Source organism: Amblyraja radiata, chromosome 16 (genome assembly GCF_010909765.2).
Source record: "Amblyraja radiata isolate CabotCenter1 chromosome 16, sAmbRad1.1.pri, whole genome shotgun sequence".
In the NCBI taxonomy this organism is placed as follows: domain Eukaryota; kingdom Metazoa; phylum Chordata; class Chondrichthyes; order Rajiformes; family Rajidae; genus Amblyraja; species Amblyraja radiata.
In genome coordinates this window covers 12,413,148-12,440,492 of record NC_045971.1, presented here as the reverse complement: position 1 = coordinate 12,440,492, position 27,345 = coordinate 12,413,148, and the positions used below count along the sequence as shown (strand labels likewise).

Sequence of the window (27,345 nt, the reverse complement as noted above, 5' to 3'; positions counted from 1 at the left end):
TTTAGTTCAATATATTTCTGGAGGTTTGATCACACATAGTTCTGGCATGCGCTACTCATGAAATGGAAATGATCCTGACCACGCTACATCCTTTGCTAGCATAGAGAGTTGCCTCATACTATAGCTATCACCCCAGGGAAGGTCATGGGGTCCCTCTGAGCCACAATGAATTTTATTGACAATCCAGTGAGATTTAAGTTAAAAACCTGAAAATGAAGGAAGGAAATTTGATGAATTTGAATTAAATTAGATAAAAGGAGCCAAAGAAATGGAAAGTAAAACAGAATAAAGAAAGGGGAGAAAAGGGAGAAAAGGAAATAAATATATATTTAAAAAATTAGTATTATATAAACTGTGGAGAAATTGTATCATATGTGGGGGAAAGAAAATGCTGTGGTTACAATACTAGTTGTGTAATCCAGAGCCTAGACTAATTCTCAGAGATTTGAATGCAAATCTCTGAGTATATTTGAATTCAAATCTCTGGAATTTGAATTCAAATCTCTGGAATAGTTAAATTGATTGATAAACTATCTCATTGCTCCTCAAAGGATAAATTAGTGCTCCTCTACGTTGAACAAAATACTTGGAAGAAGCAGCGAAAATAGCAAAGACAGAGTACATACACTGGGTAAGGGACTTGGACACTACAGCAAGACTAGATAAGGACACCACCTCAAATCAGTGTCCTCAATAGGGTAGCTGTCAGGCTATATCCCTGTGAGTAAACCAACACTAATGTCATGCGATGAATGATAAAATCATGAGAGGAATAGATCAGGTAGATGCACAGAGTTTCTTGCCCAGAGTAGGTGAAGCGAGGACCAGAGGACATAGGTTTAAGGTGAAGGGAAAAAGATTTAATAGGAATCTGAGGGGTAACTTTTTCACACAAAGGGTGGTGGGTATATGGAACAAGCTGCCAGGGGATGTAGTTGAGGCAGGACCTATAAGAATGTTTAAGAAACACTTAGACAGGTACATGGATAGGACAAGTTTGGAGTGATATGGACCAAACATGGGCAGGTGGGACTAGTGTAGCTGGGACATGTTGGCAGGTGTGGGCAAGTTGGGCTGAAGGGCCTGTCTCCACACTGTATCACTCTATGACTCTATGACTAGAAGGGAGTGTCTTCACCAATCTACCTGTATAGGTGCATGTATCATGACAGCGCTGCAAGGAGTGGCCATGCTTTATCTTGTGGCACTAACCACCGTATTAAATGAATAGACTGTAAATGGACTTTGTTGAAGTACTGGGGGCCAACAGCATCAGCAAAAACATATTCTTCCACAATCTGTAACATCATAGCTCCACATTATCGCTTTATCATTGCATTCAAGTCCATCAACCAGCTCTGGTTGCATTCAATGAGTGGGCGAGACTTAGTCTCCATGAGAACAATACGGGAAGCACTGATGCCCCCATGCAGTTGGTTGCATTGTATTGCAGCTTCACCAGACAGGATGTCAGCTTTAGGTGTGCAGGGTGCTGCTGCAGACCACATGAAGTCTTCCAACTTGCTAACCAGACCACTTACATTTTCATCTATATCATTTATATATACCACAAATAACAGAGGTTCCAGCACTTATCTCTGCGCTACATCTCGAGTCACAATCCTCCATTCAGAAGAACACCTCTGCATCACTACTCTATCTCTTCCACAGTCAAGCCCATTTTAATCCAATTTACCAAGTCTGCGTGGATCCCTTGTAGCTTCATCTTGTGGATCATCACGCAATAAGGCACCTTGCCAAATGCTTTGCTAAAGACCCTGAAAACAACATCCACCGCCTACTCTCATCAATCACCTTTGTCACCTTCTCAAAAAACTCAATCAAGTTGGTAAGACATGAATGACCTCCCTCACTCACGGCAATGCTGACTATCCTTAATATGTCCAGATATTAGTAAATCCTATCTCTAAGAATCTTCTCCAATAATTTCTGTGTCACTGATGCCTGGTTCACCGGATGATAATTTCCTCATTTTTGTTTATTTCCCCTTCTTAAACCAAGATTAAGCCACAAAGATTGTAAAGCATGGCAGGAACATAAATAGCATTACTCACCGGGTCCTCATATCATTCAATACTTGCCTGACTTACCATGGCAAATTTAGTTTGATTTAATAGAACTTTCTTGTCACACATGGAGAGATTGGCGATGAGCTGTGAGATTATTGACAGAGTGCCGTATATTTCTAAGCAATAGGTGGCAATGTGCAACATGATATATTTTGTTTATCACAAATCATTGGCTCCCATTTATACACTGTTTATGGCAAGGGTATCCGACTCCCCTTTACTACGCCATCAAGTTATTTTATTTATCGAGTTTTATTATGCCAAGTCAAGTCAAGTCAAGTTTATTCGTCACATACACATACGAGATGTGCAGTGAAATGAAAAGTGGCAATGCTCGCGGACTTTGTGCAAAAAGACAAACAAACAAACAACCAAACAAACTACAAACTGAATGTAACATATTCTTTTTCATATTAAATATTGTGGGCGGAAGGAAAAAGGGAAAAAAACAGCAGTTTAAAAAAAAAAGCAGTAGAGTGGCACAGTAAAGTAAGTCCCTGGTGAGATAGGAGTTATGGCCTCTGGGAAGAAGCTTCTTCCCAACCTCTCTGTTCTCACAGCATGGCAACGGAGGCGTTCTTGAATGAATGCTTTCTTCTCGTGTAGATGCTCCGACAACGCAGAAAGGAAACTCCCGGAGTTATCGAATCATAGAGTAAAATAACACAGAAACAGTTCTCCATACATCACGCCCATGCTGATATCATGTTCACGCTGCCTCAGCAGGGTCACCAGCACAATCAAGGACAAGTCTCACCGCTCTCCCATCAGGCAAGAGGTACAGAAGTGTGAAAACGCATACTTCAAGATTTAGGGGCAGTTTCTTCCCAGCTGTCATCAGACAACTGAACCATCCTATCAACAATTAGACAACAGCACATTGAACTGGCCACAGCGCCTGGAGGGCGTTACATAACCTCTGCTGCCTCAAACGCAAGAAGAAGAACAATTAAAGAGTGGTCCTGAGCAACCATCTACGTACCTCATTGGAGACCCCTGGACTATCTTTAATTGGACCTTATAGGGCTTTATCTTGCACTGAACATTGTTCCCTTTATCCTGTATCTGTACACTGTGGGACAGGCAGCATCTTTGGAGAGAAGGAATGGGTCACCCATTCCATTTCTCCAGAGATGCTGCCTGTCCTGCTGAGTTACTCCAGCATTTTGTGTCTATCTTCGGTTTAAACCAGCATCTGCAGTTCCTTCTTACACTGTGAACGGTTCAATTGTAATCATGTATAGATTTTCAGCTGAGTGGATAGCACGCAACAAAAAGCTTTTCACTGTACCTCAGTACACGTGACAATAAGCTAAACTAACTATCAGCACTCATTTACATTAATCTTACACTGATTCAATTTTATTGTGTCCCTATTCTCCTCAACTTCCACTGAACTGCCACAGATTCTACCGTTCATCCGCACACTAGCGGCAATTTCCAGTTGTCAATGAACCTACCAAGCAGTCCGCTGCTATCTAATGTACAGCATTCAATGTTCGCAATGTGGCCTGCTGCACATTGGAAAAGCCCGTACATTGAAGATAAAGAAGCATGAAGTCCCACACCATCAGGTTCAGGAGCAGTGCCTCTCTTTTAACTTTCAGTTTCTTGAACCAACCTACACAATCCCGAAGAAGGATTTTGGCCCGAAGCGTTGCTTATTTCCTTCGCTCCATAGATGCTGCTGCACCCGCTGAGTTTCTCCAGCATTTTTGTGTACCTTCGATTTTCCAGCATCTGTAGTTCCTTCTTATACACAATCCTAACCCTGCTTTGACAAAGGAACATTATGACCCATCTCTTGCACTACCATGGACTTGGTTTCTTTCCTATTTATGTTTTTGCACTAATGTCTTGTTTTTATGCACTGTCTTCTTTTGTTTAGGAATGTTATGAATAATTTATGTATAATTTGTTTCTCTGTGTTTGCCTGAGTCTGTGCCTGTGAAGCTGCTGCAAGCAAGAAGTTTTCAGTGTACGTAGCTCACGGCACTTGTGCAGATGGCAATAAACTCACTGACTCCACTGTTTTCAGTCGTTCTGACCACGACTGACTGTTTTATTTTCAACCGCTGTGATGAGGCAAGGGTTAAAACTCATCTGCCGAATGGCTGCTCCCTCAATCATGACTTTAATCTGCTCCTCTAAAGAACCGTATGCATTCTGTGACAGGCTTTAATGCTTAAATTGTTATTGTCTGAGCAAAAATTAATCTGCCCTACTGGCATGAAGTTCACCTACGATCCAGCCCCTGCTAAGACTTTAATGTCATGGGAAAGAGATTTTCACAAATTAGCCAAAATTTCTGTTTGACATCCCTGAGTAGCTCCTCATCCACGCAGTCATGCTGAAACTATCTGCACAAGGCTGACTGACTGACCGTTGCACATGCTACTTAGAATTAGGAAGTGTCTGGGGGGCAAATGAACTTAACCCAAACCCTGCCAAGGTCTTGTTACTTTTGTTTTCTCTCGAACTTTGCAAGGTTTCGGATTGAGCCGTCAGGAAAAAAAAAGTTTCCTGCCATTTTGGATGTTTTCCTGATCAGAGAGCAGCTTGAACTTGGAGGTGAATGGATTCTGATGTAAAGTGGGATTGGTAATAAAATACCAGGGAAATAAGATGTAATATGAGGGTAGACACAAAATGCTGGAGTAACTCAGCGGGACAGGCAGCACCTCTGGTGACAAGGAATGAGTGAGGTTTCTGGTCGAGACGTCACCCATTCGTTCTCTCCAGAGATGCTGCCCGTCCCGCTGAGTTACTCCAGCATTTTGTGTCTACCTTTGATTGAAACCAGCATCTGCAGTTCTTTCCTACACATGTAATATGAAGGGGTAGGTCTGAAGATCTTGAATCTCAAACTACAGAACAAGAGCACTCAGTTCAGCTCATTTCACTCGGCTGGGAAGGGCTTTCAAATGAGTATTTGCTCTGTTACTGTAGTCTATAGTTTCTCTGCTCTGTCTCTGCAGTCTTGGAATTCACCAGCTCCTCCCAGTTGTCTGTTGATGAATCCAGAAATGCAGGGGAGCTCGCACTGAATTATGACTTCCCCTCAGATGTTAAGTAAGCCACCCAGCCTGCAGTCCTGGATTCCACACAGGTTGCAGCAGCCACTTCATGAAGGCTAACACAATATTTTATCGAGACACAAAATGCTTCAGTAACTCAAACAGGACAGGCAGCATCTCTGGAGTGAAGGAGTAGAAATCTATCCAGAGATGCTGCCTGTCCCGCTGAGTTGCTCCAGCCTTTTGTGCCTATCTTCGGTGTAAACCAGCATCTGCAATTCCTTCCAACACAATTTTGAATCTGTCAAGTATCAAACAAGTGGGAGAAGTTGTCCAGTGTCCAACCAAACACTCCACTGCTTACGCCAATCGACTGCATCATTTATTTGAATTTACCCACCTGACGTCCCATCCAAACAATGCAGTGTGCAAACAATTAATGGGTCTAATCAGTGGTCAAGGCCACTACTGGAGTGATTCTCAGTCTGGTCACTCCCTCTTCTCCCCTCTCCCAGCAGGCAAGAGGTACAGAAGTGTGAAAACGCTCAGCTCCAGATTCAGGGGCAGTTTCTTCCCAGCTGTTATCAGGCAACTGAACCATCCTATCACCAACTAGAGAGCAGTCCTGAGCTACTATCTACCTCATTGGAGATCCATGGACTATCTTTAATCAAACTATACTGGACTTAATCTTGCACTAAAAATTATTCCTTTTATCATGTATCTGTACAATGTGGATGGCTCAATTGTAATCATGTACAGTCTTTTTCGCTGACTGGTTAGCACGCAACAAATGTTTTTCACTGTACCTCAGTACATGTGACAATAAACTGCACTAACTATGGGTCAGCATTTGCCATCTGGTAATATACCAAGCAACTTTTGGTCTGAGAATATCATGTCCTACCATTTGCAGCCTTAAGGGTAGACAATGCATTACATGGAATAAATGCTCTCCAAGCTGATATGATCTCGGCCTATATGATAGGGACCCACATGAGTGATCCTTTCCTGGCATATCTGATAACCCTCATCCCTCATACCCCTGGAAACTCCTTTAGTCCATCACTGGACCATCCCTTCACCAAGGACAGTATCTGAAGTCTCTTGTATCGCCAGAATGTTCTAACACCCCATTTGGTTCAACAGAGTCCTTCCAGAAAGCAAATTCTATTGCCCTTACTCAATTTATCCATTGTCTGACCAACCAATATTGTTAATACTTACATCACAGGGAATTAGTAATCCAGCTATCCAGCAAATTTCATATCCTGTGAATGATATTATTACATGTATCCATGTTAATAGTATTTTGCTGCTGTATACTGAAAATAATTTCAATACCACAATACTATATATTTCTAGTCCAATAAAGGAAAGAAAGTCAAAAGAAACAAAGTGCTGGAGTAACTCAGTGGGTCAGGCAGCATCTCTGGACGACATGGATAGGTGACGTTGCAGGTCGGGTCCCTTCTTCAGAATAATAGATGACATTTCGACTCAGGAGCTACGCAGCTTGATTTTATTAAACCTCCCAAGATACATCTGAATTTTCATACTATCGGAAGATTGTTATAAAATGTACAATCTGAGTTGAAACTTCCCTTGACCCAGCCTACATGGTGCTTATGGTGGCTAACCTAATATTGGCTGTGGTGACCTACTGCCAGTACATTAGGTAGTGTCAATAGTAGCATTGGTAGCACTGTGAACCTCCCTATGATAGGGACCCATGTGAGTGATCTCGTGGGATACTGCATGGGATATTATTTTCCCAAACAGCAGTAACTGAAGAGTTACACCGACAAACTACATTGAGATTCAGATTCTACACTGAGATTCTGAAGGTTACAGTGAAATACTGAGCTCTAAGATGAGTATCAAACTCTACTATGAGACCCTGTATACTCCTATGAAACTCAGAACTGTAGATTGTGTTTCTGATTGTGAATGTGAGTCTCTCAAAATGGCAGTGAGATACTAAACAGAACCTTGATATTCTAAATGCAACGATGAAACTCTGGAATGAAGAAATTCTGCAGTTAAATGTTGAATGTTGAAGTGAAAGCGACGTCACGATTCTGAACTCTGCTGTCAGATTCTGATTGCTATAATGAGGGTTTCATACTGAGATTCACATGTGTATTTGAATACAGGAATAAGTCTTATTGCCATTGTATAAACCTTTAGTGAGATGACACCTAGAGTATCAAGTACAGTCTTGGTTTCCCTACTTAAGAAAGGATCTATTTGCTCACAGAGGGAGTGCATCAAAGATTCACTGAACCAGTCGTTTCACGAAATTAAGGTTTGCCAGGAATTGTGTAGACTGGGGTAGAACTGTATAGGATTGAAAATAATGGCAGGCGATCTTGTCATAACATGCAAAATTCATGAAAGACTTGACGGTCTAGATAAAAAGAAGATGTTTCCCCTGGCTAAAGAGTCTGAGACCAGAGAGCTTAGTTTCATAATAAGCAATGTACTGGTTGGGACTAAGCTGAGAGGAAACTACTTCACTCCGACAGCAATGAAGGGAAGTCATTATATTCAATCAAATGACAGATCAATAGATTTCTGATCATTAACTTAATCAGGAACGAGTGGAATAGTACTGAAGAATGCTGAGGTAGAAGATCAGCCATGATGTTGAGGATTGGAGTTGGCTTTAAGGGCTTGGGGGCCTATGCCTACTCCTGTTTCTTGTGTTCTATAGTGAAATTGAACTTTACTATGAGATTCTGAATACAATGATAAGCCTGTGAACTCTGCAGTGAGATTGTGAGTAAGTAAGATGCTAACTATAGTGACGATTAAGGTTCAAATACTAGTATTGTAGAGGCTCTGTATAGTACACTGAGTGTCTGGATGTGAATGCACACAACTTCGGGCTGGAGGTGTGTAACCAGTTGTGTTCCACAGGGATCTGTGCTGGGACCACTGCTGTTTGGCAGATAAATGTCTCGGACATAAACATTGGCATCCAAGGTTAGTAACTTTGCAAAAGACACCAAGATTGCTGGGGTCACGGACTGAGAGGAAGGCTCTCCAAGAAAAAGCGGGATATAGTTCAACTACATAAATGGGTGGAGAGATGGCAGAAGGAGTTTAAACAGAGCAAATGCAAGTTGTTGCACTTTGGGAGGTCAAATGTAAGGGGATAATATACAATTAATGGCATAACACCAATGATGTACAGAGGGATCTTGGAGTCCAAGTCCATAATTCCATGAAAGTAGCAACACATTGATATAGTAGTAAGGAAGGCCTATGTTACACCTGCTTTTACAGGCCGGGGCAATGAGTGTAAGAGTCAGGAAGTCATGATGTAGCTTTATAGGACTTCGGTTTGATCGCATTTGGAATATTGCATGCAGTTCTGGACACCCCTTTACAGAAGGATGTGGAGGCTTTGGAAAGGGTGCAGAGGAGGTTTATCTGATTGATGCCTGAATTAGGTAGATATTAGCTACTGGGAGAGATTGGACAGACTTTGATTGTTTTCTCTGGAATGCTGGGTGTTGCAGGGAGACCTGATAGATGTATATACAATGAGGAGAAGCATAGATAGGGTAAAATCAGAACATTGTTTCCAGAATGGAAAAAAATCAAATATTAGAGGGAATAGCTGTAAGGTGAAACGAGGAAAGTTTAAACAGGGTGTGCAGGGCAAGTTTTTTACACATTTAAGTGACTTTAGGGTAAGCAGAGGAATATGCAGGGTATGGAGGGATATGGATTATGTGCAGACAACCAAGAGTTGGTCCTGGCATCATGTTCGGCACAGACAATGTGGGCCAGAGGGTCTATTCTTGTGCTGTACTGTTCTATGCTCTCGGCTTTATGTTCTATATTCGTCAAAGATGCACTATGATGAAGTTGCACTTCTTGCATTCTTATACATGATTGAGTAAGAAAGCCAATGACCTCCTTTTCAACTTCCTATTTGGTAACCTTCACATGACACCAAGATAATACATGCAATCAAGTGACTGCAATGAGTCTGGGCCTATAACGATATGGAATCCAGCATTTCCACACTACAGCAGGTCTGAACAGCACAGTGAGGTTTTGAATAGTACAATAAGACAAAGAATGACATAGTGAGTCTCCAAACTGAACACTGAGATCCTAAACACTATTCCAACCCTTGCAGTGAATCTGCAGCACTAGCTCCTGCTGTGAATTTTGAACATTGCTAGAAGACTGAACACTACAATTAGATACCAAATGCTACAGTGAAATCTTGATTACATTGAGTTATTCAACCTTATCGTAGGACTGAACTCTACAGTGAGATTCCGAATAGTACAGTGAGATTTACAAAATTCTTAAGGGGTTGGACAGGCTAGATGCAGGAAGATTATTCCCGATGTTGGGGAAGTCCAGAATTAGGGGTCACAGTTTAAGGATAAGAGGGAAGTCCTTTAGGACCGAGATGAGAAAATCATTTTTTACACAGAGAGTGGTGAATCTGTGGAATTCTCTGCCACAGAAGGTAGTTGAGGCCAGTTCATTGGCTATGTTTAAGAGGGAGTTAGATGTGGCCCTTGTGGCTAAAGGGATCAGGAGGTATGGAGAGAAGGCAGGGATGGGATACTGAGTTGGATGATCAGCCAAGATCATATTGAATGGCGGTGCAGGCTCGAAGGGCCGAATGGCCTATTCCTGCACCTATTTTCTATGTTTCTATTGAACGCTACAGAGGTTTTGAATACCACGCTGAGACTCTGAAGTCAGACTGCACAACTCAAGCAACTGCACCTGAGTGGAGTTTCACTTCCTACATTCTTTTAGGAAAACAAAGAATTGAAGCTGAATGCCACTTTTTGAGCTTCCTATTTATTAACCTCCGCGTGATACTAAGTTCACACCGCAAAGTGTTAGGATCTGCACTGACCTAATAGAAAATCAGCAAAAATGACAAAAAAAAACTAAAATAAATGCAGAGTCATCCCGCCTGCTGTCTGCTCTCAGTTCAACTCTCGTGGTCTGTTCTTTAGGAGAGGCGTCCGATTGTCACCTACCCACAAGTCGATCGAAACTGCTCCAACTCCACAGTTCAATGCTTAACTCTCACTTTATTTGCTCTTGCGGTCCTTATAAGCACAATGACCCTGCAGCAAATTTTGGGGTTGAAAAGAATAATACAAGTAATAGTCACAGATTAATGACAAGTTATACAGGTATCTGGATGAATTATGCAGAGAAGTGGAAATAATCACAGACGATACATGCCAACGCAAACAAGAGCATTTCTTTCACTATGGAAAGGACAAAATAGACCAATGCACAAATTCATAGTTTACTTTTTCATCGAAAAGAATCTTTGGATAACCAATCTCTTCATTTATAGAGAAATATGAAGATTAGCTGGTGAGGAGCTGTGCATATTAGCCGCATTAATCCCAGACTTTCATCGTTATGCTCAGTGACTGATCTCAAAAGTCACTTGGGAAGCTCCAACTTCTCATTGCAATGGATGGAACTTAAGCTTAAGGATAGAGGGGAAATCCTTTAGGACCGAGATGAGGAAAACATTTTTCACACAGAGAGTGGTGAATCTCTGGAACTCTCTGCCACAGAAGGTAGTTGAGGTAAGTTCATTGGCTATATTTAAGAGGGAGTTAGATGTGGCCCTTGTGGCTAAAGAGATCAGGGGGTATGGAGAGAAGGCAGGTACGGGATACTGAGTTGGATGATCAGCCATGATCATATTGAATGACGGTGCAGGCTCGAAGGGCCGAATGGCCTACTCCTGCTATTTTCTATGTTTCTATGTTTCTAACACTCAAAGATGTAGTTTTCATGCAGAACTTCAACCTCAGTTGGTGGACTAGGCTGTTTTCATTGATGTTCACAACAGCAAGTCAGGTAAGGATTGCCCTTTGAGCTTTCACATAAGCAACACTGCATCCTCCTGCTACAGTCCACGTTTACAAATGGGACCCACACTGTTACTTTTAGCACTTAGTATACATCAGCATTGCAAGAACAGCAGCAAGCATTTGTGGCATCCTTATTGACTACAATCCTATGTGGCCTCCATGCATTGGTGCATTACTTCAGCCCCAGACTTGTTTCCTCTGATTATTTTGATAGGCTTTGCTACAAGTTACGGAGTGCTTGTAAAAAAACCGCCTCTAGGTGTGCAGGCCTGTGCAGTACTAAACAGTGCCTTAAGCTGTGGTTGGTATTAGATTCCAAAGTGCCTCGCTCTTGAACGAAACACCCTCTAGGCCACCTTGAGACAATTTGCAAGACAAATGCCAGTTAATAAATAGGTAACTGCTTTTTTAATGATGGATTTCTGTGGATCTGCAATGTATATTAAAGCATTTTTCTTTGTATGGATATACCATGATCATTCATGGAACAAGATCTGTGGATCTTATCAAAATTGCTTCCTAAAACAATCTCTATTACTATATGAAGAATGGGATCAGAAAATGGAGATAATATCAAAATCTACTAGTACTACCAAATTGGGGGAATGTGGTCTTGAACAGGATAATAAATGTAACTTAATACTGGAGTGTTAAATAGAATAGAGAAGTGAGGTGTTGCTGATGCTTTGCTTTGTCGCTTAGTAAAGGTGGTTTTGCTAGTTATGACCATTAAAAGGAGAAAGCAAATCCTTGGTGTGTAGATGTGTCGAAAAGAAAGGCTAGGAAGTAAGACTCAAATTTTACAAGACCCTCTTGAGGTCACAACTGAGGTACCAGGTTTTGCAGCCATTCACAGGATGAATATGAAAACAATGATAAATGACGACTGCACAAATAGATGTCAATGAAGGTTGAAATTATCTGTAGCGATTGAAGATGTTCTGTTCAAGCTTTCTTATATGAAACTGAGTAGGTTTAATGTTGACCTTTTGAAGGTTTTTAGGATATCTGAGGCTTACAATAATCGAAATAGAGTTAATATTTTATATTAGAAAAATTTAAATAAACACTGTTAGAAGCACTAGTTTGCTCCCTGGATGGTCAGAAAGTGGTCTTCTCTGTTAGCTATCAATTGTCAGAACAGGCAGGAACCAAAGTGTGGAACTAAATCTGGAATGACATCAGTGAACCAGTGCATGACTAGAGGGAGTGTAATATTGATGAACCAGTGTGGGATTAGATTATTGGGCCAGTTTGTCTTCTACGACATTCGACAGTGGTCGTTTTAGTGGTCATCTTTGCAATGCACTCTGGTGGAATTATAACTCAAGCTGTTAGTTCAGTTGAGTAGTCATGAAACTCCATACTTTCTGTCAGTTAAGTCCGATGAAGGAGAAACGCCATTCACAACCCCGGGAATCTCATTTCTCTACCTTGCCAATTTGGTTTGAGAACATGTCCATAGAACATGTCCACAGGAATGGCCCACAATGTGTGTCAAACACGATGCCAAGACAAACTGATCTCGTCTGCGTGTGCATGATCCATAACCCTCTATTTTCTGCACTTCCATGTGCCTATATAAAAGCCTGTTAGACGCCACTATCGTATCTACCTCCACCACCATCGCTAGAATACATTCCAGTCTCCCACTACCCTCTGTGTAAAAAACTTGCCCCGCACATCCCCATTAAACATTTTCACTCACCTTATAGCTATGCCCTCTACTATTGAACATTTCTACCCTGGAAAAAGGTTCTGACTCTACTCTATCTATGTCTCCCATAATTTGATATACTTCCTTGAAGTCTCCCCTGAACTTCTGACATTCCAGAGCAAGCAACCCATGTTTATCCAACTACTCCCCGTAGCTGACACCTTCTAACCCAGGCAGCATTTTGGTAAACCTCCTCTGCACTTTCTCCAAAGCCTCCATATCGTTCCTGCAATGGGGCAACCAGAACTGCACATAATACTACAAATAAATAATGTCCATGGCGAAGTTGAAAGAGTTAAGAGAATTAGATAGATAATGCAGTGAAGACGTAAATTCCAAAGAGGTGCGGTGGATTTCTCCAGTTACCTCAGACAAATTCTGTGGTCCATGCCTAGCCCCTAATTATGTGATCACTTCCCCATTCACGAGAAACGTGGCCTGATTTTCAGCTAGATAGTGGCTGGACTATGTTTTCATTCATCTGCATTCCTTGGTTCAGTAATGTTGCCAAACAGAAAGCTACTGAAATCATATTTCAGATTTTCAGTTCACCTTAACTTGAACTTTTTGTTCAGGAATAGAGTCCAGATGTGGTTTACCCTTGTGCATGGAGAAATGCTTTCTCACCACGAGCCTGAATATTCTAGTGTGATCTGAGGTCTATTCTGGAACTCCGCACCCGATAAAGGTCTCTGTTCCTCTCGACGTTTTAGAGATCTCAAACACCTTAATTAAATCATCTCTTAATCTTCTGTAAATAAAGGAAATACATGCCCAGCATAGTCCACATGAATTAGCTTGGTTAACACCAATCCGACGAGTTTAGGCTTTGACTTTCAACTGGCTTCATAATGGAATTGAACCATTTCTCAATCTTGTCATCTCGCAGAAGAAATGGCCAGACTATCGCGATTGTAAAATAGGAAGCGTTGTTCTAAAGGCTAGAACTACTCACCTCTCCCCACCCCTATTTGGGTCTTCGCAGGTCACACACAATCAGTGAAATCACTGGTCAATTCACTGAGGGAGAAGCAGCCATGGTGCCTGACAGTTTCACATGTTGGGGATAGACACAAATACTGGAGTAAATGGAACATCTCTGAAGAGAAGGAATAGGTGACATTTCGGATCGAGATTCATGTTGGTTTCTCTGTTGGTGTGTTCGCATTTGGACAAAAGTGTAAAAAAACTTGTCAGTTCAGGTACATTATAGTTCGATTTGCACTTCATTGAAGTAGGCAAAAATACATCAATTTTGTTTTCTACACATCTCGTGTGGGAGATCACTGCACTGCCATTTCGTCTCAAACTGTTCTCATCTTAATTGATTTCTTTAATATATTGTGACCTGGAGGCATTAGCTAGACCTTTTGAAGTGTAGTATAGTTAGTTATTCAGTCTCTGTTTTTTAGCATCAGCTGTCTGCTTGGTGTTTGAAGTAAATTGGTCACAGACAGCTAGAGATGGTTGACTTCTCTTTAAATGTACACTTCTGTTTCTTGCCATAGCAACCACATTGTAAACGCGATTAACTGCAGTGTGCTGTCTTCATCATTAGTTAATCACCAGAAAGAAGTGAGGAGGTCAATCACTGGTCAAATGTCCATTCACTAGAAGGTTTATAGTTAAGACACTCTAGTTCTAGTAGTCACAATAATCATTCCTTTCTTATACCTTAGCTTTAGTTACCGTAGAAACTGCAATTCTTCACTTTGCAGCATTTGCATGGCAGAGATAAAGAGGAACAGAACTGAAAAAATGAATCTTCTCATTTATGGAATTTAATCTGCAATACAAGTTTGTATCAAACTTGTTTAATGCGTTTAATACATCTGTAATAAGTTTCCCTTATAAAGGCTTCATATGCATTTATTCACTTACCTCCCCCTACTGAATAATTTTATTTTATTGGATTAATGTTACATCTGAGACTTCATTGGGACAGGAGAGTGATGAAGTGATGTTTGGGAGTTAGGAGGGATTTTGACAGATTTCTATTACTGAATGTTAATTTATTTTTGCCAGTGACATTTCATACCAAGACACAAGTATACTTTTCTTGACCCAATAAAAGTAACAATTAGCATTATTAATAATGATACTAATATGAATTTACTTAAAAATTAGCGAAACCCCCCCCCCCCCCCCCATCCCTCAACATGAGGTGCAGTGGCATTACTTTGACAAGCAAGGCGCATGGCCATGTTACACCAGCCATTTTTCACAAGTGTGTCCAGTTTACGGATGATGGTTATAGGGAAGACATTGGTCAAGATGCCAAAATGTTTACTATTTCCCTGAATTGCCAGATCATTGAAAATTATTTTGGGCTTAATATATCACTCAAATCACCATATTTGTTAGATAGGTTAGCTTTGTTAAGTAGAGCTCTGAAGAACAATACTGATTGAGTTGGGTCTGGTAACATCAAACCTGTGTCAGATCCTTTCCAGAAAAGCATTATGAAAATTGCACATTGCTACTGGGCATTTTTTGATGTTAGGAGATTTTAGGAGATTATTGCCTTCCCTTTAGATCATAACAGAAACCAGACCATGTAGTAAGGAGGAATAAGCATCTAAAATGAGTTTAAAATAATCACTGTTTGGCCTCCTTGGAACTTATGTTCTGTGTACAGGTCTACACCATGGCATCAGCAATGGCTGCAGTAGCTGTCTATCTCAACTCATTTGATAACCCTGTCTCCTTTGAGTACAAAAATATGGGTTTCAAGTTCAATTCGGATTTAGACTCAAAAACAAATAAACCTGATCATTAGAGCCACCAGAAACTGCAGATGCTGGAGTCATAAGTTGAAAACAAACTGGTGGAGGTACTCAGTGGGCCAGGCAATATCTGTATAAGGAATTGGACCATGGACGGAAGTGGAGGTCCATTTCCCTCCACAGATGCTTCCTGCTTGCAGAGTTCCTCCATCAGCTTCTTTCTTTTACAGAAGCATTAACTTTGCTTCTCCATCCAATGTTGCTGCTTGATCTGCTGTGTATTTCTCAGCACCCTCAGTTTTTATTTCAGATTATCCACATCTGCAATTGTTTTGATTTTCAGTGAAGAACATAATTTGGACTGATACTTCAGTATGTTTCTGAGACAGAATTGCCCGTCTGGCAATGGTAGAAACAGCAGTTCTGAATAAGAACCACTGCTTCCCAAAGTGTGTCTGAATTGTAGTGTAAAAACTTGGAGTGGTTGGTCCAATATGTGACTGAGCACCTTGCATTTCTTATGAATGATCAGGCATCATAGGTGTAGAGATGTCCAAGTGAAGTATAAACATTGGAGAGGTCCAGCGCACATTCCAACCCCGCTTTTGGCCTTACATAGGAGGGAGAAAAGGCTGCTGGGACTCCTGGTCCTGAAGATTGAATGGCCAGATTCAGTGGCGGACTTCCTGAAATAAACTCAAATGGGGGCCAGCTTTTTTACTGAGACACATTCCTCATATTATTTCTGAAAGATCAATGTGGTTTCCCAATCTGCAACCGTGGTAACAGATGTTCAATTTTTGTCATTTGGCATTTGATGCTTTGTAAGTGTTTGCATTGAAATAAAGGCACAATGAAAGTAAAGAAAGACTAATTGTATTGTATTTCCTGTATATATTTTACGAATAATGTTTACTTTTGAAATGTTTTAAAATCTGTTCAGTGAGGTTATTCTACTTGCCCTGAAGGCTGCATGCTTAGGACTTTCACATTATAATACAATGATCCAATTTCGCAATGCAGTATTGTGCCAATTTTACACTTCAAGTCAACAATGTAGTACTTAAAAACACATGTGCTGTGTTATTTTGCCTCTTTTTAAATGAGATATTAAACAAGTCGTTGCCTGCCTTTTCAGGTGCATGTAAAGGATCTTATAGCATTATTTTAAGGAGGAGCTGTGTTCCCTCAACCAACTTCTTTCAAGCAAGGCCATTAGTTATTGCTATTTAGAGTCATATAGCGTGGAAATAGGCCCTTCGACCCAACTTGCCCACATGGACCAATGTGCTCCATTCACATTAGTCCCACTTTTCTGTGTTTGGTCCATATCCCCCTAAACCTATCCTATTCAATTACCTGTCTAAATGTTTCTTAAATGTTGTAATAGTACATGGGAGTTTGTGGGAATGTCTGGGAGTTTTCTGACAGCCACCACTCCTACATTACAATTATTTCATCACTTCAAAATATTGTGTTATCCATGAAGCATTGGGGAATCCTAATATCATGAAAGATACTTTATAAATCCAAATTCTTTCTTTCTAATATTCACAGATAAAAGCATCTCCATTCCACCTCCATCAATGTATTCAATGTGCTTATGTTATCTATTGAGTACTGGTTACAAACCTGTGATTCTGGTGCAACTATTGTTCTGTTTTGGAAGATGTGACAATTAAAAATACTTGACTCTTGAATCTTGAAATAAGTTACACAAATGCTAAGAGTTAAGACACAGTAACAAATGTCGTTCAAAGTTGTCGTAAAAACACCATTTTATTGATATCAATACCACCAGAAAGCTGAGAAACATTAGTGCAACGTTCTATATATTGTTCTATAAACCTGCTTTTCAACCATCATGAAAAAAGTATAAATAACAACATATAAAAAGCAGAGAGAATACACATTAACCACATGATTAACGTGCCTTCACTGCCCAAATTGATCCAAAAGGATTTTCTCTTTGTGATATATAAAGATGATAAATAACTTAAATACACTAAGATTTTATTTACCTACAGGCTGTACACATGAGGTAGAAAAATAATTTTACTTTCCCTTAGAACATCAACAGATAAATTAATAAAGCATAGGGGTCTGTTGTTCTTTATTGGTCATTTATTTTTTGTCAATTAAGCCCATCAAATAAGTCACAGTGCATCACTGAACTGCTTGTCATAGGATTTACAAGGAGATAGAGAAAGGAGCATTTCTTATAAAATGCGTTACTTTTCATGACTCCTTAATAATGGAGCTCCAAGTGTAAGTTACCCGAACGTTTCATTGCTTTCCCCTGTGATTCAAGGTTGTTCTGTTTTATAGCATAGGATTGCTAACTCTCAAACTAGTATGCTTGAATTGTACAGTGTCAGTGATCCACTGTGACCTATGGTATTCTAATTATTGATTATTTTAATTGGCAATAAATCAACTGGGTTTTTTTAAGCATTAGGGGGTGACTTTCCTTTCTGGACTGCGTTTAGTACACACATTAATGTGTGAGTTTATGATCAATTCCAGTCCACGTCACTATTCTTGTCTTGAGTTGAGGATATTACACAAATGGAAGGCATTTTTGCAGTGATTGTACTGAACTGATTCGAAAATATATTTTAAATAGGTTGAATGTTGCATTAAAATAACAGAAAGATTATTTTTATTTGTCAAGCTAAAAATGATACAGAAAATTAAATGAAACCCTAGATATTGCTAATCATAAGAAAAATGTAATGAGCTTTGCTTAGCAAAGTGCGGAAATATCCCCTATACAGAAAGAAAAGTTAAACTCTAATGTCACTTGAGAAGCACTATGTTTTTTTTTTGTGTAAAACAGTGGGGGGGGACAGAATTTGGTAAACCTTCAGCCCTGTGTACCGCAGCCATGTTTTACATAAATGCTTTACCGTTACAATTCAACTAACAAGTCAACAACATAAATTAAACAAACCCTCCATATTGCCTGTCATCATGAAAGCGTCCCAACATGGACAGAACTCAAAGCTGCTCCGCTATATAATAGTCACAAACATCTCTGTCATTTTGGAGCATATCTCAGGAATCGTTTTACTAAATATCCATTTATATACAGCTTTTAAGGAAACATAATTTGGAAAGATAGTGGAAATTGATTGGAATAAGCATGAGTATTTAAAGTCTGACTACTGAGCCAATACAATTGCATCTCTTAAAAATGATTTTGAAAAATATATGATATTGTAAAAAAATCTAAAATAGTTTGGAGAAAGAATGTGGAAATAGAATTAGAAAATGATTTAAATGAGCCAATGCCAACAAAAACAATGAGAAGTGGGAATGTCCTTCCACTGCAATCTGATATTGAGGAGTTTTGAAGGAAACATACTTATAGTTCAGGCCTTTGGCTTACTCTTGGGGAATTCTTAGGGATATCGCCTGAAATTATCAACATATGGCCAATGAAGCATCAAAGATGACCTTTTTCTCATTCCCATTGGGATTCATTATAGAGTGGATTTATTCTTGTTAAATACTTTAACATTGCATTGATCAAGTAGCTGTACAAACCGAGGATCAGCACAGATCTGGGAAGCCATTTGGCCTAACTCTCCAGGATTAAAAAACCTGGCCTAAATATTGTTCAATCAATCTCAAGCTGTTACCTACTCTTCAAAGGCCAGGGATAATTTCATCAACCACAGCATTGCTTCTGCCATCTTCCCAATGTCATCCTTTCACCATATTTAACCTATTGTCTTTGGCCCCGCTAAGTTATAAAGTGCTACTATACCCCCAATAAATGCATTACCAAAATATAACACCTGGATCTAGTGTTCATTATACATAGTTGAAGTTAACCAGCATGATGGGTTCATATTTTAATCTCATGGTTACCGTTGATTGAATTACAATGATCTGCAGTGAACTCCTGATGGTATCAAAGGGAAGCAAATGCGTGCACAATGTCAACCCAGATCTCCAAGTACTGCTAGACCATTAGGGTTAGTGGGAAACACGTTGACTTAATTGAGATCATATAAGCCTTCTGCTTTTAATCTGCAAAAGAAATTCCAATATTGTGGATTGTATTAGATTCTTCTAATTTTTCTTCCCCTAAAACAATGGTAAAGAATCTAGGCCAGTCATCAGCTCCCTTCATGAAGTTCTACCAAACAGTTATGCCAAAGCTGAAGTGTATTTTAACACCAGCTACAGGCCTCAGTTCGATTACCCTTACTACCCCCATTCTAACAAAAATACTATAACATTTTTCAAATTTCTGCTGTTTGAGGGGCACAGTTCCAAATTTATATTTGAGCAAAGAAATGAATGAGAACAATGGATTTTTAAATTCGTTTTGAAAGATTTATTTTGCAGATATCCAGAGATCCCTAGAAGAGCATATATGAATTGTGATCTCTCGGGGCTGACTGAGGAAACACTCTCGGAATAACCATAAATGGTGGAAACCCTCAGCAAGGTCGGGCAGCATCTGTGGAAAGGGAAACAGAGTCCACATTTCAAGCAGAATATCCTTCTTCAGAAACGTCAGTTCTGCCAACGGATCTTCAACTGGAAACGTTGACTCTGTTTCTTCCTCCACAGCACTCACAGATGCTGAAGATAGACACAAAATGCTGGAGTAACTCAGCGGGGCAGGCAGCATCACTGGACAGAAGAAATGAGATGCTGCCTGTTCCGCTGAGTTAGCCCGGAATTTTGTGCCTATCCTTGGTTTAAACCAGCATCTGCAATTCCTTCCTCCACATACACACACAGATGCTGCCTGAATTTCTGAGTGTGCCCAACATCTTCGGGATTGTTTTAGATTTATTTTTAATTTTCATTTCTGTTTTTTTAAAGCTAGTTTTATTTTGTTTTCCGCTTCATAACTCTCTGACATGGTGGATAATGTTAGACTCAGCTACCTCTCTCCAAATGTGACGGTAGTGCCTCTTGCACCACAGTTAATAACTATAATAGGTTGATGTACCTAAGACTGCTTAGCAACTGAAATAACCATGTGAAGATTATAACTACTGCTGCATTTGTCAGTAGATCGATGCACAAAATATTTTTTCATATTCTATACACCTCTGCTGCATGCCAGGTAGATATTTAAGTAAAAGTACACCTTGATGCAATTTTTTGCAAAGTTACCATTAGTATTTTTATCCAACATAAGTTCCCAAAATAGGGCCGTTAGTAGAAATGCACCTATTCCAGTTATGATTAAAAAATAAACTTTTTTACAGTAGTCCATAAAACTTGCAGAATAAAGATCAATAATTATAAACATGCACCAATTACATATTAAATAACATACATTAATTGTCAGTAATGCAGCAATCTTGTTCATATATGATTAGCTTTGTTAACCTATCATCTGCAATCATAATATCACTGATTTATTAAGTCAATGGAGAAAGATGCGCAAAGTGTCACTATGTCCCTTGCAAATATGACTGGAACAATGTTAATAAATTGAGATTAGGTTCATAAACCACCATGTGAGATTATTTCAAAGTTATCTCCAATGAATGTGTGTTGATGGCAAATGAATCTCCATGAATATGTATTGATAGCATCTTGTCAGAATATAATAAGGTGATTAGAGAAAAGATTTGAAGAACAAAGTGAAATGGTAACTGGATAGCAGCCATCTTCTATGCTGATTACTGTTCAGTCCATGATACAATCGTTTAAAGCCCTATTTTTAAGATGCAGAAGTATTCATTCTTACACTACAGCCATTACTACAAGGTTTGAATCAAGGTGCTTTCAGAAAAGATTTTTTTCCCCTGACAGTTAAAGACTGAAGGATTTTTCCCCAAAATGGTATTCTGTTAAATAATGAATAATTTTCTAAAGACTTGAGATACTATGTGAACACAATCAAATCACCCTCCTGATTAGTGACGACTGCTGAAGAATCTGTAGCTTCCAAGAACATTGAGAGTATGTATATATATTTCATTCACGGAATGCTATGTAGATGACTAAGAGGCAGAAAAAGGGAAGGAACTTCGGGACAAACCTGGAGAAAGGTTAATGCTAACCTGGGGGCATGTTGGTTCAAAACCTGTGCAAAGGTTAAACAACGATCCTCCATCAATCTGACTGAAAGATGAAGGCTCCTTTGAACAATGATGGGCACAGGAAGTTACACATTCCCTCTCATACCCCGCACCACGGGATGTTTTGTTTGCACACTTTATAGAACTGGCCAAAAGATCACAAGTAGTTTCACCTGGTCCCCAGCACTGCAGCCACGCTTTCAAATAAACCATATTTAATTAGTGAAATGACCATTGTGGACCATTGTTTATTTACTGGTCACTCTTTAACTTAAATGAAGGAGTCGTACGAAGCTTCCTTCAATTTTACCTGCTATACCAGTCAACTTGAAACTCCAATGTCTACTTTCCACTCCTCTATAGCTTGGATAGATGTTGATTCAGCTGAAATCATCCAGATAAAGATGCGCTGAACATGTACATTTTCAGTAAGGCTTAGCTCTAAAATATTACTTTCCGGGGGTTAAATGACTTTGTCAGAGCAACAGGCACAAACCACAGCATGACTCGTCATTTCAATGCCATGTTCTTTCCACCACTGTGTTTCACTTGTTGCCTTATCTTCTTGCTGTTAGTGTTTGCAAGTGTAGATCTCCTCTCTTTGAGAACACTGCTGGCACTCCACATAGCAGCACCACTGTACTTGGCAGTGGCAGGGTCTGTGCACCAGCAGACTCTGGGTGTTGTAACCCTGCCCACAGCACATGCTTTCACAGTTTGTCTCCTTAGAGCACACCCTGCCTGCAGTTCCAGGTGAATATTTACTCGGTCGACAGAAACTCGGGGAGTCCTCCATATAAACGAGATCTGTAGTCCTTGGGATGTGGTTCTTTAAAGTATAACTGTGCTTTTTGGGACTGATGAGCTCAGTCTCACCTGTGGCGTCATTGGTGACACTGTGGACTCTAACGGCTGTTTCATACTTGAGTTTGAGAAGCTTGCCCGTGTCATGAAAAGATGAGAGCTGCTTCCAGCAGGTTCTAACTGCACAGGATCCAGATACACCGTGGCATTTACAGGTGGTCTTCAAACCACTTTTCACAGCCTGGAAGAGAAAGAAATCATGTAAATAGACATATATATATAGCTCAACAATGTATGGTGGCCATTAATGGACTACTTTATAGAAACAAAGAACTGCAGATGCTGGTTAATACACAAAAGGACGCACACTTCAGGAGTAGCTCAGGACACACACTTCAGGAGTAGCTCAGAGGGTCAGGCAGCATTTCTGGAGAATACGGATAGGTGCCATTTCGGGTTTGGATACTTCTCAAAATCGATATCCATGTTATCCAGACATGCTGCCTGACCTGCTGAGTTACTCCAGCATTTTGTGTCCTTTAATAGTCTATTCCATGTTGCAGTTGACACTATAGCGCTTTTCAAAATGGAATATCAGAACAAACAGCATTGCAACTTCATCAATTAATAGTATCAAATCATCAATGTGGTACTGTGTACAATTTAATGTACAGGTTACCTGAAAATCATCTACAATAAACCTATCTGTCATTCCTTAGGTCATAGTTGATCTGGATCCTTGTCCCTATACTGTGGTTGGTGACCCGCTGATGGGCTGGAGTGTTGTACAGAGCAGAGCACGATTAAATGATCAAATATTGAATGTAATATTACAGGCTTGCTGGGATCATGGGAATTTAACAGGTTAGATTAGATTCTGTCAGGAATACATAATGAATTTTTTATTAAATCAGAAATCAGAGATTAAATGAGAAGAAAGAATTGTATCAAATTCTACAACTTCAATCTATTATTAAATTATTCATCTCCCGCGGATCAATTAAAAGTCCATAATTAGATGTGTCAAGAAGAAAGCTCAATGGATTAAAGAGCATTTCCGATTGTACTCTTTGTAATGTCTATATGACAGAACATCTAGGGAATTCCTGGTACAGTGTCTCTATGTTAGGCGACATTGAGTAGATCCTTCAGCCCACCACTTCCGCACCCATCTACACTAATCCCAGGTACACAAAATTGCTGGGGAAACTCAGCGGGTGCAGCAGCATCTATGGAGCGAAGACCTCTGCACTCTGTCTACTACACTAATCCCATGTTTCCCAGACACATCGCCATCAATTCCAACACCAATCCCACCCCCACCCAGTGCTCCTGTTCTACACCCAGGGTAATTTACAATCATCTACAATGAAATTCCGTAGCTCATTTGTTAATTTACAATAGCCAATTAACTTCCCAGCACATCTTTGGGATATGGGAGAAAACAGGGGCATTTAGGGTAAACTCACACATTCAGAAAGAGTGTTTTGAAGGTGGTGCAATGGTGACTCACAGCTCCAGAGGCCCGGTTCAATCTTGACCTCGGGTGCTGTCTGTGTGGAGTTTGCACGCACTCTCTGTGACCGTGTGTGACCGTGTGCTCCTGTTTCCTTCCACATCCTGCCCGAACCATGCAGGTTTGTAGGGTCAATCGGCCTCTGCAAATTTTCCCTAGTGTGCATGGAGAGGATGCGAAACTGGGATAAGATAGAACTAGTGCGACTAGGTGATTGATGGTCAGTGTGGACTCAGTGGGCCGAAGGGCCTGTTTCCACACTGCTTCGTCCAATCAATCAAGCTAGTTGCACCTGTTTTACATGACAGAGAAATAGGATCCTACTGCATTTCTAGATCATGCTGATGATTATTCTTTCATTATTCTGGAGTTAACTTGCATGAATTGGAAATAAAAATGGACTCAGAAAATTGACAGTTAATCATGATTATTCGTGATGAAAATAAAATGCTCGCTATCCGTCGGATAAATAACGTACTCAATCTTTGGACAATTAGTTCCACGTAATTTAGCAAGCATAAATAACGGCAGATCAATTAAAAATGAACATATTGTTATTATTTTGCAAGATGATATATAGGGCTTAAACAAAACAAGTGACACCTGATTGTTTTTATGAGAATTTTCTTTTCAACTTCCGACCATAAATGCCTACATTTTGATTCACAAAAATTCCAATCATCTAGGACTAAATCCTAAATCTACTTGCCTCAACTATTCAGTCAGTTGAACTTTCTAAATTGATTACCTTGTATTTAAATTCAGTCTACAGGGATTACTCTCACTCCGTTCTGTACAGTTTATCAGTACCATTTGATTCAGAGCATTTCACTCCCATTAAATCAATACACCATTAAGCCACTCATAATCTGGTTCGACATCTCTTAAATTTGGAATATTGCATATATTCATTTTTTGTAATTTGTTTGGAAAATGAAAGGAGCTTTATGAATATCATTCAGCCTTTTAAACTTGGTTTAAAAAAATAGCTGGAAATCCATATAAAGTAAAGTGCACATGTTAGATATCTGATCTCAAAGTCCACTGTGGTCACACTAGGGATGGGAAGTAGAAAACATTACATCCAATAGTAATGCGCCCCCATATGATAAACATAAAGTTAATGCTCAAAGTGAAATTAGCATCGTAATTCCTAAATTTGAATAGGTCTGATAGTTACACCTTTCCAATTTGATCATCCTTTTGCTTAACTTGTTCATCAGGACTTTGGTTGCAATTTTAACCAAGGAATTAAATTATTAGCACTGCATTGAATGAAACACGATGAAGGAAATTATTTCAAAAATCTAATTGTAATTTAAGTGAAATTTCTAAAGATTTACCTTTTTCCAGGTGAGGGCAGCTTGAAAAGGTATAGCTTTGATGAGTCAGTGTGCAATACTTATCCCAATTATTGGGGTATCTGGTGAACTTTAAATACTTAAGTGATCATCTCTGGTTTCCTAAAAGCATTGCAATGCTTTTCTCTCTTTGCATAAACATGCTTTATCCTGACTAATTCCTTATTTGCAATCCTTTGCATTCAGAGGGTAAACACACTGCAGGCAATGTTTCTTATCAGGATGGCAGCTAACCTGCTAACCTTTGCCTCCAACTATATTAGCGCTAAGGGACCTGGTAATTACAATTAATATAAAAAGATAAAAACTAATTTGGTACAATCTTTAGCTATTTTCCTACAAGAGATTCCAGTGGTAGGTTTTGCAACAGGTACGTTATAAACCAGGATCGTTTAACCTAAAGGAACATTTTCTGCTACCAATAAATCTTGTCAATTGGAAGAGCTTTATGTTTGTTGTACTTCTTTTAATTACTTTCCTTTCTAAAAAGAAAATGATGTGTAAACAGTGACGAGTTAGATTGATCGTGAGTCCCTGTCAGTGAGGTAACAACAAATTTCTTGCAGTGCCATGTAGGTCAAACACAATTAATTCAGCAAGCAAGGATCTTAGGGATTTGGTATGATTTACTGACAATTTCCAAGGCCTTTAAAATTTTACATCATTTTAAATTTGTATTTCAACGGCAGTAGTTTTGTCAAGTAGTAGAATCGAGGAATTGCAATTACACTCAAACTTGCAATTCCCTACCAGATGACATGATGACAAGGGAGACAACAATCCAAGACTGTGCATTGTGTGTGCTGAGAAGAGTTGAGAGAAAGGCCAAATCAAACTTACAATACAATCACTTCCTCAGAGAACAGCAATTCCTCAAATCTAAGAATGTGCAGTAATCAGAAACCATGCTGCCAAGCTTCACCACATTTCACCCATCACTCAGGTTAAAGGGGTAGATCTTATGAACGTATGCACATGGACTGGACGCGCCAGGATCCCAAATTAGAACTTCAGTCACAGATGATCAACATGCTCATCAGTCCATTCATTTTAATGAAACAACATATTGATCCTTCAATATGATCTGCAGACCTACAAAATCCGCCCTACAATGTCCACATTCAATGAGGATAAAAGAAGAATGGTGGCCCAAAACACTATTCTGGTGACATCATGGTGCAACAGTAGAATAGCTCTAAGAGCGTTCAATCTTGACCTCGGGTGCTGTATGTGTGGAGTTTGCATGTTCTCCCTGTGACCGTATGGGTTTCCTCCAGGTACTTCAATTTCCTCCCACATTCCAAAGACGTGCAGGTTGGTGGGCTAACACCCACTGTTAATTGCCCGATTGAGATGGGGTAATTGATGGAATATGGGGGGCATAAAATGGAATAAGTGTAGGATTGGCATGAATAGGTGTTTGTTCATCAGTGCAGACGGTGCAGGTGCCTATTTCATGCTCTATATATCTATGACTATATAACTCAATAACAAAAGGTCTCATGATCAGACCATTGTGTTTAGAGATTCAATGAGTAAACAGGCCCTTTGGCCCAGCGAGTCCATGCTGAGCAGCGATGACCTCGTACACAAGGACTATCCTACACACTCGGGACAAATGATATATTTTTTAAACCAAAGCCAATTAACCTACAAATCAGAACATCTTTGGAGTGCAGAGAGAACCCAGGTGGTCACAGGGAGAGTGTACAAACACTGTACAGACAGCACCATAATCAAGATAGAACCTGAGTCTCTGGCACTGTTCTACCACTATGCTACTGTGCCGTGTTATTGCAAGTACTAGAATAAAAGTGTGTGTTTCTGGAATTGTGTGTCTGCACGGTCCTCAGGGAAGATAGATTGCTTTCCCAAAGGGACTTGAGGGAATGCTGTGTACCCAGCTCTCCAGCTCAAAGGTTTCTTTGACAAGACAGCATCTTGATTAGAAGAAGCATCATCGTGAAAAGCGACAGGCAGCGCCGTCTGCCTCATGTTAAGCTCCTTGTGGTGCTCAGACATGGAGGTCTTGTCCACCTCCCCCCATCCCACCTGGAACATGAAGCAGTGAAGTGCCATCCTGTCTACCACTCAAAGGAATTCACCTCCATCGTCATGACTGCAGTCTACATCCCGCCCCTTGGCAGACATTCTGCTAGAACTTGAG

General features: G+C 39.9%; 1 protein-coding gene across 2 annotated transcripts in view; it reads right to left on the bottom strand.

Moving 5' to 3' along the window:
- Positions 1 to 17,191: 17,191 nt before the first annotated feature.
- wnt9b (Wnt family member 9B) overlaps positions 17,192 to 27,345 on the bottom strand; it is a 31,701-nt gene continuing 21,547 nt past the window's right edge. For both annotated transcript variants that reach the window (XM_033035101.1, XM_033035102.1), the window contains exon 4: positions 17,192 to 22,542. In XM_033035101.1, coding sequence (XP_032890992.1) covers positions 22,069 to 22,542 — 474 coding nt within the window. In that variant the 3' untranslated portion in view covers positions 17,192 to 22,068. The remainder of the gene's footprint in view (positions 22,543 to 27,345) is intronic.